This window comes from Hirundo rustica, chromosome 11, assembly GCF_015227805.2.
Source record: "Hirundo rustica isolate bHirRus1 chromosome 11, bHirRus1.pri.v3, whole genome shotgun sequence".
In the NCBI taxonomy this organism is placed as follows: domain Eukaryota; kingdom Metazoa; phylum Chordata; class Aves; order Passeriformes; family Hirundinidae; genus Hirundo; species Hirundo rustica.
In genome coordinates this window covers 9,050,126-9,069,750 of record NC_053460.1, presented here as the reverse complement: position 1 = coordinate 9,069,750, position 19,625 = coordinate 9,050,126, and the positions used below count along the sequence as shown (strand labels likewise).

Genomic DNA, 19,625 nt, shown 5'->3' with positions numbered 1-19,625 from the left:
CTTTCCGCGGGGATCGAGCTCCCACGGCGGGGATCGAGCTCCCACGGCCGGGGTCGAGCTCCCACAGCCGGGGCAGCCACATTGACAGGGCTTTCCGCGGGGATCGAACTCCCACGGCCGGGATCGAGCTCCCACAGCCGGGGCAGCCCCACTGACAGGGCTTTCCGCGGGGATGGAACTCCCACAGCCGGGGCCGAGCGGCGGCGGCCCGGGCCCTCCGCGCTCGGCGGTGACGCGGTCGGGGGCGGGCCCGGCGGGGCGGGCGGGCCCTTTTCTGGCCGTGCCGGTCGGCGGGGCCGCACTCCGGCCGGGCCGCGGCAGCCCCGGCGCAGCGGTGGCGGCTCCCGGCCCCGGGGTTATGCGCAGGGGCGATGTTTCTGCCGGCTGGCGCTAGGCTCCTCCCGCGCTCCGGACGGAGCTCCTTCCTCAGCCTCCTCCTCCTGCTGCTGCTGTGCCCCGGCGGCGGGAGCTTACCGCGCCGCCGGCCCGCGGGGCCGCCCGTGGTGCTGGGTAAGAGCCGGGGGGCGGCGGGGCGGGCGCTGCGGGGCCGGGCCGAGCCCGCCGGCCCCGTTACCCACGCCCGGCGGGGCGGTGCAGAGGGCCCGGGGCGCTGCGGGCTCGGTACGGCCGCGGGGAGCCCCCCGTCCGCCGTCGGCAGTGCCCGGGCTCCGCGGGCCCCGGGGGCGCAGAGCTCGCACCGAGCGGCGGCTCCGCGGCTGCCCCAGCGCTGGCAGCTCGGCCCGGCCCTGCGGCGGGAGGTCAGGCTGGGGCTGCCTTGGCCTGGCAGCGGGAGGGGGACAGACGAGGCTCGCTTTAATACGCTTCGAGCTCATTAAGTAACACCAGAGCATCCCTGCTTAAGTCTGTCTTTGTGAACCTTTTGTGAAAGAGGTTGGAAAGAGATGTGGAAAGAGGAGTGATTGAGTATTTCAGCAGCTGAATTACAAAATTTTAAAAAAAGACTAATTTCATCATATAACATGAAAGATGCATATTTGCCACTGGCCTGTGGTTTCACCTGTTAACACAAACTAGTTTGTAATGAATATGCAGGTAATATTCATATAACAGTTCATAAGTAATATTTATTCGTTGCTTTTTGTATCCATTGATAAGAAGACATAAATAAATTTTTAAATGTTTCAATAACTTGTCTACTGAAACTGTAGTTCTTAAGCATCCCGAGACAGCAAGTACATTTGGTGGCAGTAATGTCATTAGGCAGTCCTGTGAATATATTCAGCATGTTGCAGGTTCTTATTATTGATTAACCTTGATGGTCACAGGGGAAGAAAAACTAAGGAGATGGGGAAAAATATGGGGAAAAGGATTAGCAGTGGCATGTTCAAGCCAGTTCAGTTCAGGCTCCATTTCTTGATAATAATTTAGGTTCTGATGCTAACTTTGTTACTACTGTTGCAGACTTCTGACTTAGGAGGACAAACTAACACAGCATTTAAAAAAGATGCTCTTGTTTTCTTGAGGAACAGTGTGTACAAATCCATAGTTCTTAAAAGGCTGTGGGTCTGGAAGTAGAAACTGTAGAAGGATGTCCTAGAGGCAGGAGTTGAAACAGGAAAAATTCTTTGAATTATGTCTGGGGAGGCTAGAAACAATCTCTTATGCCATTTTTCTACTCTGTATTGCTGGGATGTAGCAATAGGCCTTGGCACTGGCTCCGGTGCAAGCTTCTTGATGACAGATGTTTTAGTTGCTGATCCGATATTGAATGCTATCTGGGAAGGAATCAAAGATTTAAAAACAATTGGGAGAAAGGGTTACTGGTTTTAGAAGTGTAGATTTACTACTGATGGATCTACTGTAAGTATATATGTTCCCTAAGGATGGTTTTAAGAACTGACCTACATTTCCTTAAGAGACGTTGTGGTAAATACTGTGTGGCTGAGCACACATTCATCTGGAGTGCTTTACAACAGACTTTCTTGCTGTTACAGTGAATTTTCATCAAATGCTGCAGAACTTGCATCTCTTAGTGTTCTAGTCAGTCTCTGCATTTCAAAATTTGCTGGAGTTTTTGCTGCAAAAACTCAGCTTGCAGTCCTCATCCTTCTTGCATATGTGACATGTTAAAATAAGCTTTCTAGGAATTACTGCAATAAGGATGATGGAATAGCTTTGGAGAATCATTTAGGAAAGTATTCTAAGTGCTGGCTTAACACAGGTGTTTGGGGGAAGGGAGAAAACCCCACATCACCTGGATACACAAATGAAAAAGATTCAGAGGTGTAAGGCTGCATTATACAAGCTTTAGATGAATTTGGAGCCCATACCAGGTGGGAATACAGAGTTGATCCTCCTGATTTATCAGACTGGCATCTAGACTCCTAATTTCTCATATAAATTCAGCTTTTAAATAAGTTTTTACTGTTATAAGTAACAGGTAAACAGGTTCTCATGATCAAAATACTTGCTCTTGATCTGTTTGGAGATTTACACACCTTAGCAGAAGGGGGAATTAAGTTTGGTCATACTCTGTGTGACATGTTGGCCACCTGGTCTTAAGGAATAAAGAAAGAAGAAATGCTGTTTAAAGGAATGTTGTGAACATGGTGATCACTTCAAAAATGTTTTGGGCCAGGGTTTGTCACGAGACCCAGTGTAGCTTGCTCTCGAACTTTTTGTGTAACGACCCCACTTTGCAGTTGCAATCTCTGCTTACCCAAGTAACAGAGGGAGAACTAGAGCAGAATCTTGCAAAATAGGGAGTGTTGCTCCTATATGGGTAACTTTTGTTCTGCTGCCTGGGTACTGACAAAACTGCTGCTTCGAGTAAGCTCACATCTGAAAACAGCTGAGCTGCATGAATATAACTGTGTCACTCTTGGCCCTAGCTGAGACAGCCACAAGTCTCAGATTTGGAGAGCCCCCAGCTGGCTCAGGTGAAGGGTGTTTCTGTGGAACAGCTGTGCCAGTCTAGCAGCTCATTAATGCTCACCCAGCTTTCCTTGTACCTGTTTGTTGGCCACTTCGTGGAGTCCTTTGTCTTGCTAAAACATGAGGAAAAAACCTGGTGAGGAAGAAGTGATTAATTTTGTAGCTGAATTACTTTAATGGTGGAGCTGGCACAAAGAACGTGGAGAGTTGTGCCACACCACTTGGATTAAGTTGTTTTTTAACCTGGTCTCTGCATCCTCGAGGTGCCTTAGTAGCAGGAGCTGCTCTGCGTGGAGTTCGTGTTCGTTCATACCGAGGGAGCAACACCAGGGACCAAATTTCCACGGGTGGTAACTGACAGCAAAATACTGCAGTGCAATTGCTCAGTTTTCTCTGAGATTTAAATAAAAAAAGCATTGAAGTGTATTTATATGATAGTGATATCAGAGAAGAAGAAGAAACAGGTGAAAGTCAAAACCTTACTTACAGAACCTCCTTGAAGGCCTGATATTAGGTACAATGCTCATTAACCCTAAGGTGATTGTCTCAGATTCATTTCCCAAGTGTTTTGGGAGAAAAGGAGACTTATGGTGCTCACTTGCTTTTATGCCTTTTAAAAAGTTTTCTATTTAGCCAGGATGATATGATCATACAGAAAAATCTTTAAGAACCAAAATAGCCCACTGAATGTTTCTGTTCTACTAAAATATCTACTAAAAATGTATATTACATATATTCCATGCAATTAGTTCTGCATATCTGCTTTATATTTAGATGAATTATAACTTTTCACACTTTTTGGTTTGACATTCAATAGGCTTGTCTTTAATGCTTGTGTCAAGTAGTTTTTGTGGCCGTTCTTCCTCCTTCATTCTCTCATTCTTTCAGTCCATTGATAATTACTGCATAATATTTCATGTCTTAGACATTTTTGGAGCTGATAAGATCCTTATAAGATCAGTACACTTATATGAATGCACTAAACTCTTTACCTTTTAGAGCTGACTCAACACAATAACTATATCAATGTTCTGATACCTTCTGCAAACAATTTGTTAGGTACTTGGCTAAAGTTTTCTAGAGAGACACCTAAATTAAGTTTGTTAATAATTGATTTACATGCAAAAGAGCTTTGCCTGTGAATTCCTGCTGACTGCTAATTGAGCTGTGTGTGTTTGTATGGTCAGCTGGCTAGATGTCAGGAGTGATTTAAATGTTTATGCCTCATGTGATCCAAGGTATCTGGAAGTATCATGTGAGACGTTGTTTGCTTTCTTGTTCCTAATTTTAAACAAGGCCTTTTCTGTGGCAGTCCATGGAGTCTATGAGCTACTTCAAGACATTCTTCTCAGAGACCTGTAGTCAGAGTTTAAAATTAATTTTCCTGGGAAGTTAGTTGATTTTGAAGGAAGACTAGTTTATAGAACCAAAAGCATGATGGTTATTGAGGAAATAATACTTGTTAAAAAGTTACGATAGTTGATAAATACCCAGAGGCATTTGCATTTTAGATAAAAGCAGTAAAAAGGTACCAACTGCTGGCCCTCTCTTTTTTATTTTTCTCCACGTAAAAATATCCTGGCTCCCCACCCTGTTATTGTATAGGTACTTTTTTTTTTCCCCTTAGGATCCTCATATTTGGACATTTGTTGAATGATCTTTTTTCTCTGTTATCTGAACAGTCTTAAGACAATTTGCTTTTAGGGTGCAATTTGCTTATTAATGTCTCTTGGTGGGAACTGTGAATGTGTCATTAAGACTTAAGGATAGTGATAGGCAGGAGCAGGAATATATCCTGAAGCTAATTGCTGCAATTCACAGTCTGTTACCTCTCTTTAACTCTAACGATATTTCTAAATGTGCTTTTCCATACAGTTTAATCATACAAAACCACATCCCAGAGGGAGTTCTACTAGTTTTGTCAGGGCACGTGAGACCAAAAAATTAGCCAAGGATACCATAAATACTGGAAGTGAATTTGGCTTCTTAAGGTGGAGTGAATTTTGTGAAAAGGGAGGATGTGCTAGAACTCATAGAACACAAAATCTTATGGGAATTCTGCTGAGTAAGAAATCTACTTTTTCCAAATGTTGCAGTTCTGAAATCAAGAGAGGAATTACACAGCTGCAAATTAGGGAAGCAGAGTTCTGCTGAAGGTCTTGTCTTGGACATCCGGTCTTAACGAGTACTGATGTATTTTGCAGAACTTCACAAACAAGTTATTTCAGGGTCAGTCTGGAGGCTTTAAAAAGTTAAGAACTCTCTTTAATATTTCCAGAAAAAAGGCTTAGAAACTTTTTGATATTGGTAGTTGAGAAGGTGAGGAGAAAAATTGCATACAGATTACTCTGCCCACAGCTACGTCCTCTCTATGGCCTGAAAGCAAAGGGAAAGATGTTTTTCTACTGTTTTCAAATTCCACCATAGAAAATTTGGAAAACTACATCCTTAACCCACAGAATTAATCTTCAGTGTAATATTTTTTTAACCTGTTACTTATAAAAAACCACTAAGTAGTTCTCCAGCCAAAATGTAAATCATTAACAGTCTTAAACTGGGTGGGTTGATGTCTTAAGGTCTTGCATGTTATTTTTCCATAATCCCAAAACCCAAAATTTGTATTTTGTTTCCTATAGGTTCACCATGAACCATCTTCAGTTTGCAGAGTATACTTTAGAAAATAAAAAAAGCCCCAAGGTGTGAAGGATAGCGATTAGCAGCTTCACTGTTGATATGGAAATGTAAACATGACAAAAACATTTTTGCTAACCCCTGCTTTACAAACAAACAGGCATCATACTTGTACATGAGATTTTTTTAAAAAAACTACAGTATTTATCTTTGCACAGGTAGCACTTGTCCCTTATCTATCGTTTAGAATTGAAAAAATTACCATTTGTCATCTTGTTCCTTATCAACCCTTGAGTAAAAATCAGTATGTCATGTTTCTCGTCTTATGTCCTGAATTGGACACAGGAGCACAGCCTCTCTCCTCCAGGAGCATGAAGATAAAATATCTTAACTAAATGAAAGTTGCAGTTAATCTAAGATGATTCCATTAAGTCCAAGTGAGACTTTGTACAGTTTCCTGCTTTCAGTGCCTTTGTTGATAGATGTATCTTGGTTATAATCTAAAACTTCTTCAGCTGTGAGTTTTCCCTACTCGGAGCGGGAGTGATTGATTGAGTGCGGTTTGGAAACCTCAGCAAGTTCTCCAATCTCTAATACCCTAGATGTTTGTCTAAGTCTTTGAAAGGATAGCTTTGCTGGAAGAACTTTATTTTTTACCTAAGGAAGTGAGATTCCAGGCTGGAACAAAATGTCATTCTTCTTTGTTTTGCATTGAAACTGAAGACAAAATCAACCTGTTCTGTCCTTGGCAGGTCTGCTGCTGAAACTGGCCAGTCATGAAAGATTGATATAAATAGAATTACGTTCTGTTCCTTTTCCAATTAAAAGCACTGATACGGCAGGGGCACGAGACTGGAACAAGTTGTTGCCTTAGTTTTCTAAGCAATTACTACATAGGATTTTGTGAGGTTACAAGACTGAACTTCAGTAAACTCTTTCTAGGGTGTGATGCAATGCTGTAATCTCCCTTACTATGCTTTCCAGTATATCAGAGTCCTTGAAATATGACCTAAAATAAACCATGGTCAGCTACTGGGCCTTCTAATGTTTCACTTGAGTGACAAAAAGAAAGGCCCTAAAAACCTAATGAGAAAGTAGGAGTAGTTAATAGAGAAATTCTGAGGTACATCTTGTGGTGGGGCATAACCTACAGTGGTTGGAGGTTGTAAGAGTGTGGTTATATGAAGTTTTGGCCTTTTTCAGTTCTGCAATAAGTTTTTCTTGTAAAGGCATATCTGGTTTTCCAGTTAAATTAGGCATTCTGCTAAAAGATACTATCTCTTTCCTTAAACCATTGCTAAGTATCTGTGTATTATAGAGCTTGAACTGTTCTGATTATGTAGTTTACTGGGAGATGGGGGAGCAAATCTGTGGGTACGCCTCCATTTAAAAAAGGTGCAAATACCCAAGACACTTTCCTCCAAGTCTTACTGATGTAAGGTGTCCGAAGGAAAAAAAGTAAAACTGTTGTTGCCAAAACCTGAATGTAAAAGATATGAAATTGCATTTTTACATTGTTAGCCAACTATGTCTCATGTTGTAAAACTCCAGTGAAGAAGGGAAGATCTATAATATAAATAGATCTTTTGCCTTTTACATTTCTAATGTCAAATTGATTGCAGACAACTGTTTAAATAGAAAAGAGACTTGCATGTGCAGTTGTGATGCTCTGAATAAAAAGCTCTTTCAGAAAGGTTCAGTTTGTACTTGAGAACACAAGTAAGTTTGGTAACGTCCTAGACAATTTATTTTTTCACACTCATGGCTTTACATGCCCCTGTATAGTCTGCTCTTCGAAGCTAGGAGCTGTTCATCCAGAATCATTCTACATTTTGGGTTCTCAGCTAATGAGCTTTGAAAACATATAAATATTGTCAGGGGGAAATGTGTATGTAGTACCTTCTTATAGCAGTATTTTTTCTCCAATTAGAAAATCTGATCGCGTGTCTGGATGCAATGATAATGCATATACAGGCTGCAGTATTCAGCTGTGTATACTTCAATAGAAAATGTTATATGCTTTAATTAACTGTCTCCTTTTTATCTCTATCTCTCCTTTTTATACTTTCCAGTTCCAGGGGACTTAGGTAATCAGTTGGAAGCAAAGTTAGATAAGCCATCAGTGGTGCACTATCTCTGCTCTAAGAAGACAGACAGTTATTTTACACTCTGGCTGAATCTAGAATTGCTTCTGCCTGTCATCATTGACTGCTGGATTGATAATATCAGGTAAGATCAGAAATGTTGCTCGTCACAGTTCCATCCTTTCCTTAGGCTGACAAGCAGAATGGCTGCCTTTAAATTCCTTCTCTGATTCAAGACCAGTGAGAGGAATGACTTGGAATTCTGCTGGGTAGGCTAACAGGATGGATCTGATGTGGCTCTGTTGCATCTCAGGTGCTGTAACTGCTGATGAGGAGCAGAGGGTCTCTTAGTTTCTTCCACTTTCTCTTCTACCAGTGACTCAATGTAGGTTTGAGCACTTGAGCACACCTCTATGGCCCTTTCTCAAGGAGGAGGTTTTCTGCTCTTCTTTTTTTGCCAAGCAATAGGACAAGAGGAAATGGGCAGAAACTGATGCACGCAAAGTTGCAGCTGAAATATTTTGGTTTTAAAAATTGCCTAATTGAAAGATTTCACACTATTTCATAATTCAATCTGCTTTATTAGTGTTCCTGTAAAAATAATATAAATGTATGAAAACAAGAAATAATTTGCTGGTGTAATTAAAAACTATTGAGTTGGCATGTTGCTTTTTTATGAATGTACTGAGCTGTTGTAAATCAGTCTGCTTTGTCTTGCCCTATGCCTTGTGGATTAGAGAGATTTTTGTTAAGAGATTTGTGCTTCACTTAGATTCTTAGACTCCATCTAGGGGCAAAAACTTGCATTCAGAAATGGTAATTGTGTTGATATGGTACTAAAAACAAACCAACCCCCAACTATAATAGTAGGGATGATTAAAGAAATAAACTCCTGACTCAATGCTCCAGATTCTTCACCTCCTAAGTTGATTTGAAAAGTATTTACACAACACTCAATACTTCAATATGTTTCCTGAGGTGCCAGTTGTTATTAATCAGGAAATAAAGTATTCCGTTATGCTGGTATGAGTGCTTCTAGTTAAATAGAAACTAATTATTTTTAGGTAGATTAATATTTTTGATGTCTGATTTAATAGGTATTTTATGTCCTACTGCCACATTCCTATGCTCTTTACAAGTTTTTTCCATTTTGTGACTTGATGCAAAGTCAAATAGTATAGAACTATATAAAACAGCTTATATTTTAAAGATAAAGTTCAGTCATACTTCCATATACTCAATTTTCAGAGACAAAATGTCTTAGATTCTGCACATAAAGCATTGAAGTAATTAAAGTAATTGTTTGCATTGTATAAGCTCTTAGCCATGAGAGTACTCTGATCGTGTCTGCTGGGTTGGGTTTTTTCCTCCTCCTGAGTAACAGCACTTGAAGTTCTTGTACTGCACTCAGAATGTAATGCCCGGTGTAGTTGAGAGTTGTCATGTGGCAATAAAACATGTTTTATGATTTTTTTTTCATTGTTTTTCTTCCCCTCCTCCCCAGGCTGGTATATAATCGAACAAGTAAGATTACAGAACCACCAGATGGAGTGGATATCAGAGTGCCAGGATTTGGGCAAACGTTTTCCTTGGAATTTCTTGACCCAAGTAAAAGGAGTGTTGGTATGTACAAGCTGTGTCTGCAGTGCTTTGTCACTTAGAGGGTTTTTCTAGTTTGTCTTTATGCAATAAGCTTCTGAAGTATGATTTCAAATTACAGTTCTGTGAGCTCACTTGGCTTTTAAGAGTTTGCATTGCATTGTATTGTTTGTTGCGTGGCCTGATAGGTTGAGACAAGAAGATTCCATGGTGTTGTGTCAAATCTAGGTTTGGATGCAATCTGAGTAGGCATATTGAGGGCAGATGCTCTCTGAAAATGAGATGGGTTGGGTAGAAAATTCTTTGACAGAAGCTTGACAAGCAAAACTGAAATAAAAGCACAAGTTCTTGGTAAGATGTTCTTTAGCCTTAGGAATGGGTTAATTGGGTTGGGACATAGGGTAGCACAGTGCATAGCTCCTTGCGTTTTGCTGGTGTCAGAATAATTATATAAATGCATTTGTGCTGCAAAAGACTTCTGCATTAATGTGTTTGCAGGGTTTTTGTTTGGTGCTTTTGTAGAAGTCATGTTTCAGAAGACACTGAGTTTGATAAGCTGTTGTGACTTGTTTGCTGTGGCTGAAGACTGGAGCAGTTGAATAGTCAGTAGTGCACTGAGCTTCACATGCTGCATAACATGGATCTGTTCTTTCAGGGCAGTGATGTGCTTAACAAACCTAGGGACCAGAAAGGTATTAGAACCTCAAAAAAGCCTAGGGAACAGAAATGCAGAAAAGACTCCATTCTAAGAGACATTAGGAATTCAAGAAGCAACATGGCCACTGACTGTTTAATCCCCACCCAAAGGACAACCAAAAAATGCAGTTAATAATAATCAATACAAGTTTTTTCCACTCTCTCGAGCCCCACGTTGGGCGCCAGTAGAAAATATGTCCTGGTTTGGGACAAATTTGGGAGAAAACCCCTGTATAGGATCCCTCCAAGGAAGCAAACCCACGTGGCCCCTCCCTCCAACCGGTCCGGAAAAAAACCCAAAACCCTCTTTGGAGAAAAGTGGAAAAAACTATTTTACTAAACAAATGAAGTGCATACAAGTATAAAGAATGAATAGTATGAAACAATAAAACCTCTCCTTCTGAAGTGAGATGGCAAATTGAGAAAGTCCTTGCCGTGGGTATAGTTTGGCTCTCTCTCAGTGCCCCTCCTCAGTCCCAGTCCCTCCGGCGCTGCTGGAAAATGCCGAGCTCCAGGCCCCGGTGGGCCGCAGGTGCAGCCCTCAGTGCTCCCCTGGGTTTTCAGTCCAGAGCAGGTTTAAACAGTTCCAAGAAAAAGGAAAAAAAAACAGTCCAGGGAACTTCTCTGCCCTAGCTAGCTGAAACTAACTAAAAGCAAAAAAAAAAAAAAGATCTCTGTCTTGCAGTCTCTCCAAGCCTCCGCCGAACACGCCGTCCGCAGAAGAATGTGGAGGAGTCGGGCAGTTTTCTCAAAACAAACTCCGCGCTTCTCCTTGCTCTTAGAACCAGTCTTAAAGGCACAGGACTCAATATACAGCACAAACAGAACAGACGATTGGGGATACAGGCATCATAAAGTTACCCTAGGACATTCACTCATAACTAGAGCAGGGCTGTGACCAAATTCTCCACTCGAGGCACTGTCTGAAACATTCAAGACTAACGAGTGAGGTTCTGCTCAAAACTTAAATATGACTGTTCAGTAGACTGTTTTGACGCTGTTACTGAATGCATTTAGTCCTGATAATACTGAAATCCTGTGTGTCAAACCTTGAAATAAGTAACATCTTTCAGTATACTGTTTGCAACTGTTTCCCCTTTTTGCTATTAAAGCTTTATGTTCAGTTACTGAAGTCTTAGTCCACTACCCCAGAGATAAGAAAGACAGTTTGGGGGCAGTTTCTGGAGTTCTGCCCTGGGGTACATGATAAGCATTAGTTCCCAAGATGTTGGTGAAGTCCAGGCTAACTGTTATACCCTACCCAATGTTAATTTGCAATCAACAAAAGCTATGACTCTGAAAACCCCTCAGAAATTATGTTGCAGTTCAAGGGTAAGCTTTCCTCAGCTGAGTAAAATTTATCCACTTTGTGTATACTACATTTGGCTGCCGAAATGTTTGAGAGGTCAGCCAACTAGTAAGAAGTTTTAAAAGTGATATTCTCTCGATTTTGGGGGATAGTGAGCATTACTCATTTTGTTTAATATGCATGCAGCTTTCTAGATTCTTAAAGGCAAACTGCAAGTTTAATGTGTACAGATGGTGTCAGAGATGGTGCCTCTGGAACTTTGTTTTGCAGTAGTGTCTACACTTCTGCTTCTCACACTAACCATGTTACTCTTCTGTTTCTCTCTTATCTGATATTTACAGGAAGTTACTTTTATATGTTGGTGCAGAGTTTAGTAGACTGGGGCTACAAACGTGATGAAGATGTAAGAGGAGCACCTTATGACTGGAGAAAGGCACCAAGTAAATAATATGCTGTTACTTTAACAAAACTTTGACTCTCCTAGCCAGCAAATAATGTATTGGATTTGCTCTCCCATCCTTTACAATAGTATCTAAAAACTTAATGTAGTTTAGTTCTTGGGGCCTGGGTACTCCTGGGTGCAAATGCAAGCTCAGTGTTGGGGTTTGGGGTTTTTTGTTTTTTTTCTTCTTTAAACAACTTGCTACTTAAAACTTGCTTAAAAGCAGAACAAAAGAGCAGGGAAAAAAAGCAACAACAACATTTCACCAAAGCACATACACACAAAACCCCCAGCCTTCCCGTTTAATATTGGAATTTCAAAGGTCTATATTATTAATTCCACAGACAGATCAGTACAGTTATTTAAAAGCTTTTTTTTTAAAGCTCAGCATTCACAATTAGTAACTCTCACTGTGTAATCTTTATGTTTTAGATGAGAATGAAGACTATTTTGTGGCACTTCGCAAGATGATCGAGTTACTGTATGAGCAATATGGAAGCCCTGTAGTCCTGATTGCCCACAGTATGGGGAATTTGTACACCCTGTACTTCCTCAACCGCCAGCCCCAGGATTGGAAAGACAAGTACATCAAGGATTATGTGTCATTAGGTGCTCCATGGGGAGGAGTGGCCAAAACTCTCCGTGTGCTGGCTTCGGGTAGGTAATTTGAGGCTTTGCCCTGTGTTTTGCGTGTAGTGCACTATACTAATGAGGCTGTTGTCTGTAAGACTGCAGGATGAGAGTTTAAGGTATCATGAAGGGATAAATACTTTTCTTGTAAGTGATGACAACTTGGTGTTTCAAGCATTGCAGCCCAACTGTTATCTTTCATATTTCTGGGGGTGGACTGAGATTTCTCACATCCTGTGAACCGGAGCTTTCTCCCTTCTTGACCTCTCCTGCCCTCTTTTCAGCAGATTGTTGTGTTGTCTGCTGTTTGGCCTGATGCCTTCTCTTTCTGTCCCTTCTGCCACCAGCCTGGTTGCTCTCTGTTCTGTATTGCAAAGCTACCAAGGACTCCAGAGCATTCAGCAGTTTCCTTTGATTAAAGATCGCACTTGATCTTTAATGCTTGAGGTTAGCATTAAAGGAAATTTGTAGGGATGGTGGGGAACTGGTGTCCACAGTGTAAATGTCAAGTGAAAGTTATAACTCTACAGATTAGGAAAGTGAATCTTTGAGGTCTTGGGTTTAGCACACTGGATATGCCAGAAACTAAAAACCAAAAAAATTGAATAAAGTAGCATAGTGTACTTCACTAAGTAACTGAAAATGATTGTGGAAAATGTTCACTTCCCCCACCATGTGATACCATAATTACATCATGTGCTTTGACATTTAGTTCTTGATGTTTCTGGCTTGGTTTTGTAGCTTGTTTCTGACTTGTTAGCTTTGGATATCCACTATCTTCTTCCTAATCAAAGCTGACATCAAAAATTGGACTTGATCAAAATGCAAAACACGCAGAAAGAGCCAGCCATGCATAGACAGAGCAAAAGAATATTTTGCTTAGCAAAGGCATTTGATTCTGAACAGTAGTGCACTACTCCATCAGTAATTAGAAAACTTGACTCAATACAAACATCCAATTTACACGTTGTTAAAGCTGTTGAAATGCCAGTGTAAAAATTGATTTCCCTTTTTCCACAGGCTTTGTCTGACATATTTGCTTGCTACAGAAGTGGCAAGAAGTGAACAATGTTAATAAGACCCTCATAAAATTACATGATTTTATAAAATTCCATGATCCCATATCTCTGTTGGACTAAACTTTTGTGCTTCATACCTTGTCTATGCTTTATAACGCATCTCAAGCAACGTGGCTAATTCTACTAATGCATAATGAATAGCTAAATTTCTACTAAAATGTAGTCAGTTGTATTTTAATCTGTGTATCTGTTGTATTAAATGTTCATGTTTTTGAGTAGAAGTTTAAGAATTATGTGGAACAGTTGCATGGGCAAACATATCAGAATGTACAGTTTTAGGCTGTTTTTGTCTCAAATATCCCTAGTAAAGCACTACCATCAGCCCTTGGACTGCATTCAATCTATTTAAGAGTTTCTAAAATTATCAGGGTTAGTATGCCGAAAAATTGTTGCTTTAAAGAAAAATACTGCATTTCAGCAGGAAAGACAAGACACTCTATGAATGAATTCTTTCTGCTCCCATTCCTGTTTATGTGATGCCAGGAACTCCATGTCAAATCCACAGCTGTGTTATCAAAGTGGTCAACAGTACACAGGTGGAATTGTTTTCTGGAGATGTCTGTGATACTTTTTCAGCTATTTGTACTTGAGCTTTGCTGGATTCCACTACAGTGGGCAAAGACACAAAGCTTACAGTTGTTTGTTTCTAACTTTAACATCTCAAAAGGTTGAAATGGTAGCATTGTCTTCCTTACACCTAATGTTTTGTTGTGACTGATGTCTCCTGACTTAAATGTGGTTTTGGCCATCCTGTACTTCTTCACTTACAAGAAAAGTAAAGGATTTGAGAAGCACTTTGTAACAATTCTGTGAGAGAAGGCTGGGATAGTCAGGTTCTGTGTTTGATTATTCTACTGGAAATAAATCCTGTGCACATTCCTTTAATTGTTCAGTTCTGAACTTGGGCCTTCTTTGCTGAGAACTGCCAAGCAGTGTTCAGTAGCTTAGTGGTGAGAGTGCACAGTGAAGTGGTTACACCACCCAGGATCATGAGACCCATTTTTCAGGATCTTTGTGATTCTTGCTGTGCATTTGAGTTTTCCTTATTTGTTTCAGACTATCAATGTCTCTTGTGTCTCCTTGCTGAAGCAATAGTGCCACCCCATGGAACTGAAATAGCACCAGAGTATATTTTTTAGGAATAGTGGTTTCGGTTGTAGCATTTCAGTTTTTGTGGCACGGTTGACCTAGACCACTACATGCTGTAACCACCTGGATCTAATAATGGAAAATAAAATTCAAAGTTCAGCTGACAGAAGAATTAAGGTGTGACAGCCACTGTGATAATGAAAACAAACAAGGGATATTAAGCAGCTTTTGATTTTGTGAAGATGGAAGAACAATTGCTAGAATATGCAGAAAGGTGCATGTAAATTATCACTTAGTCATGCGTTAGTTTAAGCCATTTGTTTTAGTCATTCATCAACTCATATTTGAGTTTTGGAAGTTATTAAAAGTCACTTTACAGAAGTTAATTTACAGGAGAATGATAAATGAGGAAAAACTTTTCAAACTGTCACTGTAAAGCCAGGGGGACAAACTTATTATTCATGTGTGCTAGCAATTGCTGCTGATTAAGATTGATGTCTTGCTTTGTGGACAATGAGATTCCATTTTTTCCCCTAAGGTGACAACAACAGAATCCCTGTTATCAGTTCCCTCAAGATCAGAGACCAGCAGAGATCAGCAGTTTCCACGAATTGGCTGCTGCCCTACAACTACACGTGGCCTCCAGACAAGGTGTTTGTGAGCACCCCCACAGCTAACTACACGCTCCGGGATTACTGGAGGTTCTACAGGGACATCAGCTTTGAGGATGGCTGGCTCATGAGGCAGAACACGGAGCACCTGGTGTACCCCATGACCCCGCCCGGGGTGCGCATCCACTGCCTGTACGGCACTGGCGTGGACACCCCCGATTCTTTCCATTATGAAAACTTTCCTGACAAAGAACCCAAGATTTTCTACAGCGATGGGGATGGTACGGTGAACTTACAGAGTGCCTTGCAATGCAGAAAGTGGGTGGACGTGCAAAAACAGGAAGTGGTGATGTTTGAGCTTCCAGGAAACGAGCACATTGAAATGCTGTCCAATGATACTACTATCTCCTATGTGAAAAAGCTGCTCTTTGATTTGTGATAACCTTGTGTTGGTAGTTACTTTCCTCACCTGTGATGCCTTCCCTTAAATATGGATAAATGCCTTTTAATCCGTTGATATGTAGATGTTTGAATTATTTATTTTGCCTTTTTAAAAGGTTGTGTTCAAGTTGCTTGGTGTTCTAAATGATCGTTTGTCTCTAATTTGTGTTTCTGATGCTTCATGGTATTTTCACATTCTGCAAATTTTGTCAAATATGCATTTTGGTTTCTCTGGTGTGTCCAATGGTCATACAGACTTTAATCTGGAGATTGTGCAGCCCCTTGCACATACCACATGGAGTCATAGATCCCAGAGTTCCTTTGTGTGCTCTTTGCAAGTTTGGAGTGGAAGGGTAGGAAGGACAACAATTTTGGATGCCCAAGGGAAGGGTGTTAACAATTTGGCAAACACAGTAAGCTCTTTAAAGGGTCTTGCATATTCTGATCCACAGTTCCCAATGGAATAGTTTGTAAATGTGCATATCTACTAGGTAAAACAGGGAAGAGGTCTGCCTGGAGCTGTGCTACCATTGTTGTAATCCAGACTTTTATTTATTACAGCCTGGGGGGGGGGCAAAAAACAGATGTGTGAACTACTTGGAGCTTCTTTATTAGGTGCCCTGTTGGGTTATTTTAGAAAGAAGAAATTGTTTGCTCATCAACTTCTAGAATCCCTGACCACATTCAGTCTGGGGCCTGAGGAATTCTCAGCCTGTGCTTTATTTCTCAGTGAGAGAATGAAGCTAAACTGTGGTTGGTGCTTGTAATAACTGTAGCACTGTGGAGTGTAGCATACAAATCAAAGCTAATTGAATAGTGGCAAACAATCTATAACACATGGAATTGCATTTTGGGATGGAAAACAATCTCCTGTAGTGAAAATGATAATGGATGGTGGGTGGTATTTAAAGAAAAGTGAACTTCTGAAATGGAGTGGGGAATGGAAGCCAGCATAATATATGGAGTATAAACCTTGTTCTCAGTCAAATACTTTGGCTCTGATCCGGTTACCTGACTAGTGATTAGATCAACATTGCATTCCACTGAAAAGAATTTTTTTGCTTTAGGACTCAAAGTAATTTCCCATGGATTACACGTTTCATTTTTTACTGCTTCAAGTAGTTGGGACACATGGTTCTTTAAATGTTTCTATAAATTGCTGAACATGCAATTCTGTAGTTTCCTACAGTGTTGTTCTACTCAATGTTAAAATAGTAATTTCAGCTCTGACCTCCACAGAAGTGCTGACCTAAAGACACCTTGATTTATTTACCACCTTGATTATAGCAGTCCTGTTAGAGAAATAGTTATACTCAAAAATTCTCTTGCTTCCTTTAAAATCAGTCACCCAGTTAAACTGCACTTAGTTTTCTGAAAACACAGCTTTGAATGCTTTCAAAATGCTAGGTTCTCCAAGAAAAATATTATAAGAGTTTCAGAAACTCATCAAATTAAGGATTCATTACTTAAGAAATTGAATTTGTCTAAAGGCTGAAGTTTTAACTATTTTGGTAGCATGCCTAAAATGTTTTCTGCCATTGGACATACCAATAAGATGGTTGAACTGATGGGCTTGAACTCTTGCTATTGTAGAATGGAACCAGGAGGTAGTTTTAAGGCTTTAGTTTTAATTCGGAAATCTCTTGTTAATACAAAACAATCTGAACTAGGGCCATGAACAAGCTAAATATCTGACTAGGTTTAACTTCCTTATGTAGCTTTATTTCCCCCTCTGTACTTTTTCTTAGTGCTTATGTTGAGGGAGTGTAGACATTTTCCTGATTTTTAAAATGCATCATTGATCTTGTCCTCACTTGCCCAGGACTTCACAGTCCAGCAGCAATATTGCCTAGACTTTTCCAAGTACTGAGTTGCCCACAGCCTTTGTAATGTGAAATTGTTGAAATGAAAAAAAATAAAACAAGCCCACAACTGATTCCCCCCCCAAAATAAGAAACCCTACAACAACAAAAGAAGTTGCCCTTTAGTCAAGTGATCTATTTTATGCAGGGCTTGTCAGCTGGATAAGCTTCAGGCTTGTGTTCCAAGACTGCTCAAAGATGATAAAGCTCTTCCTTGGTCTGACTCAATTTTTGAATAAATGGCTATTTGAATAAATTGCAGAAAACAGCTAATCACAATCTGTATTTCTTGCTGAAGGAGAATGCTTGTTAATAAGCACTGGATTGAGTGGAGCTGGAGGCTGTATTGCAGGATACCAACATAGACATCAAGGGCTGAAAAAGGAGAAAGCAATGTAGGTAAACAATTCTTAACCTGATTGGAGAATGTTTGTAAGATTCATTTGGATCCTTACCTATTAATCAGTAGCATTTTTAGTCTCATAGCAAGAACTTAGCTGCAGGGGTTTTTGTGATTTGAAGTTTCAAAATACATGATTCAAAAAATACTTGTTCTTTTTCCTCTTTTTCTTTAGTACTTTTTAAATACACTTTTTGTGACCCAAAAGAGGGAAAAAAAAGTACAACTCTTTTATTCTTTTCTAATTTTGGCAACCTAGTACTGTGTTTCTGAGATTAGTTGGCTGTATCTTTTAACCTGAAGATTTCTAAACCAGTTTTCTGTTGGTAGACAAGCCCTAGAGTGTCTCCTTAAACTTGCCATAGTTAATGTGGTAAAATGAAGCTGAAGGTTTTCCAAGGCTTTTACTTGTTTGTTCTCTTTGTCCCTATAAAGCATTGTTGTACTGTTGTAAAGAAATGTGTGTAGCTAAGTACTGTGTGAGAGCAAGCACAACGCCTCTGGTGTTCTTTGATTGGATGTGGTGCATCTTCAGGCTGTAGTTTCATGTCCAGAAAGTGTGGGGGGTTTTTTGTTGTTTTGTTCCCCTACAAAATGCTCTTCAGCCCTTTCATTTGCAGTTTCTTGCGTGTTAGGATGCAGCTCTCATTGAAGAGGGGCTGCATTATTCCAGTTGCTGAAATGAAGCACTGCACTCTGTGCGTGAGGAGTGGCTGCTGCCTGCAGCAGATCCTCTGCAGGGACAGCACTGAGCATTGCTGTTACAGACCTGCTGCAGCCACAGGCATTGAGCTGTCTTGATTCTCGTGGGGAGAGAGGTTGGAAAAAGTCTTTAAGGAGAATGTGGCACTTTGATAAGAGGATTAACTCAGGTGCTTTGCCATGCTGCACAGCTGAAATGTCTGAATTCACTAATGTCTCTTTGTTATATCTAAAGCATTAATTATTGTCTCTTTCCATAATTTTTACTTAGTTTTATTCTTCCAGGATATTTTTGGAAACCAAACCTAGTCTTGAGGACCAAATGTGTTTCTTATTTTTGACAATGTTTATAGAAAATGCTGAAGAAGCTTTCAGCTGTCATTGTAGTACTTCTGAAGAGGCTCAGAGTCACTATGTGATTCTGTATAAAAGCAAAGCTTCAATAACTAGCAATAATTGCAAAGGATTTGCAGACCAAAGGAAGAATGTTTGGTATTAAGGTAGTTCTTGGAGCACAGTGTGTTCAAGGCCCTCTTAAATTCAGGGAATGTTTGGCAGTGACTTTGCTGCTCTACACTAATCAGTATTTTGTACAGAACATATTCTGAGGCCTGGCATTTTATATGTTCTTGTGTATGAATCTTGTGTTCAATAGATTTTGAATATTTTATTGTCAAATTTGATAATATAATAAAGTTGATCTAATACAGGTTGTCTCCTGTTGTGAATAACGTGCTGTCTCGGTTCTCAGAGGGGATGAAAACTTGGTGCTCTTTTTCTTCCCTAAAGATGCTTGGTGTCTCTCACGGTAATTACTTCTTGCTTCATCTCCCAAATGCACCTACTGTCTTGTGGTACATTTGGAGTTCAGTGTTAATTGTTCTTGAATTTATGGAGGTATGGGATTGAGACTACTCAATTTCTTCTTGCTTGCATCTTACTTGCTTGTCTTGTGTTTAAAAAAAGGTTCTCAGGATGCCTTATAATTCTGCTCAGGTAATTATTTTGAAATTAGTTTCTCAGTTGTGAAGTGTTTTAAATGCCTGCAGCTGCCTTTATACTGTTGGTTTCCAAACTGATCCACAAACCCATGCATGATGACCATACAGTTTTATAGCTGTATAAAACAACGTTTTTCCAATTAGAAATAGTGAA

The 19,625-nt window shown here is 40.3% G+C and overlaps 1 protein-coding gene across 1 annotated transcript; it reads left to right on the top strand.

Annotated features, from left to right (window-relative positions):
- The first annotated feature begins 304 nt into the window (after positions 1–304).
- On the top strand, positions 305–19,179 carry PLA2G15 (phospholipase A2 group XV). The gene is made up of 6 exons (XM_040075108.2): positions 305–510; positions 7,599–7,755; positions 9,115–9,233; positions 11,556–11,654; positions 12,089–12,313; positions 14,993–19,179. The coding sequence occupies exons 1-6, from the start codon at positions 372–374 to the stop codon at positions 15,502–15,504; spliced, it is 1,251 nt and encodes a 416-aa protein (XP_039931042.1). The 5' UTR covers positions 305–371; the 3' UTR covers positions 15,505–19,179.
- The last annotated feature ends 446 nt before the right edge of the window (positions 19,180–19,625 follow it).

Bases quoted from the DNA above. Each gene is read 5' to 3' on its own strand.
- PLA2G15 (XM_040075108.2), top strand. From the start codon at position 372: ATGTTTCTGCCGGCTGGCGCTAGGCTCCTCCCGCGCTCCGGACGGAGC. The intron at 511-7,598 runs GTAAGAGCCGGG...TATACTTTCCAG, and splicing joins GGGGCCGCCCGTGGTGCTGG to TTCCAGGGGACTTAGGTAAT. The intron at 9,234-11,555 runs GTATGTACAAGC...TGATATTTACAG, and splicing joins CCCAAGTAAAAGGAGTGTTG to GAAGTTACTTTTATATGTTG.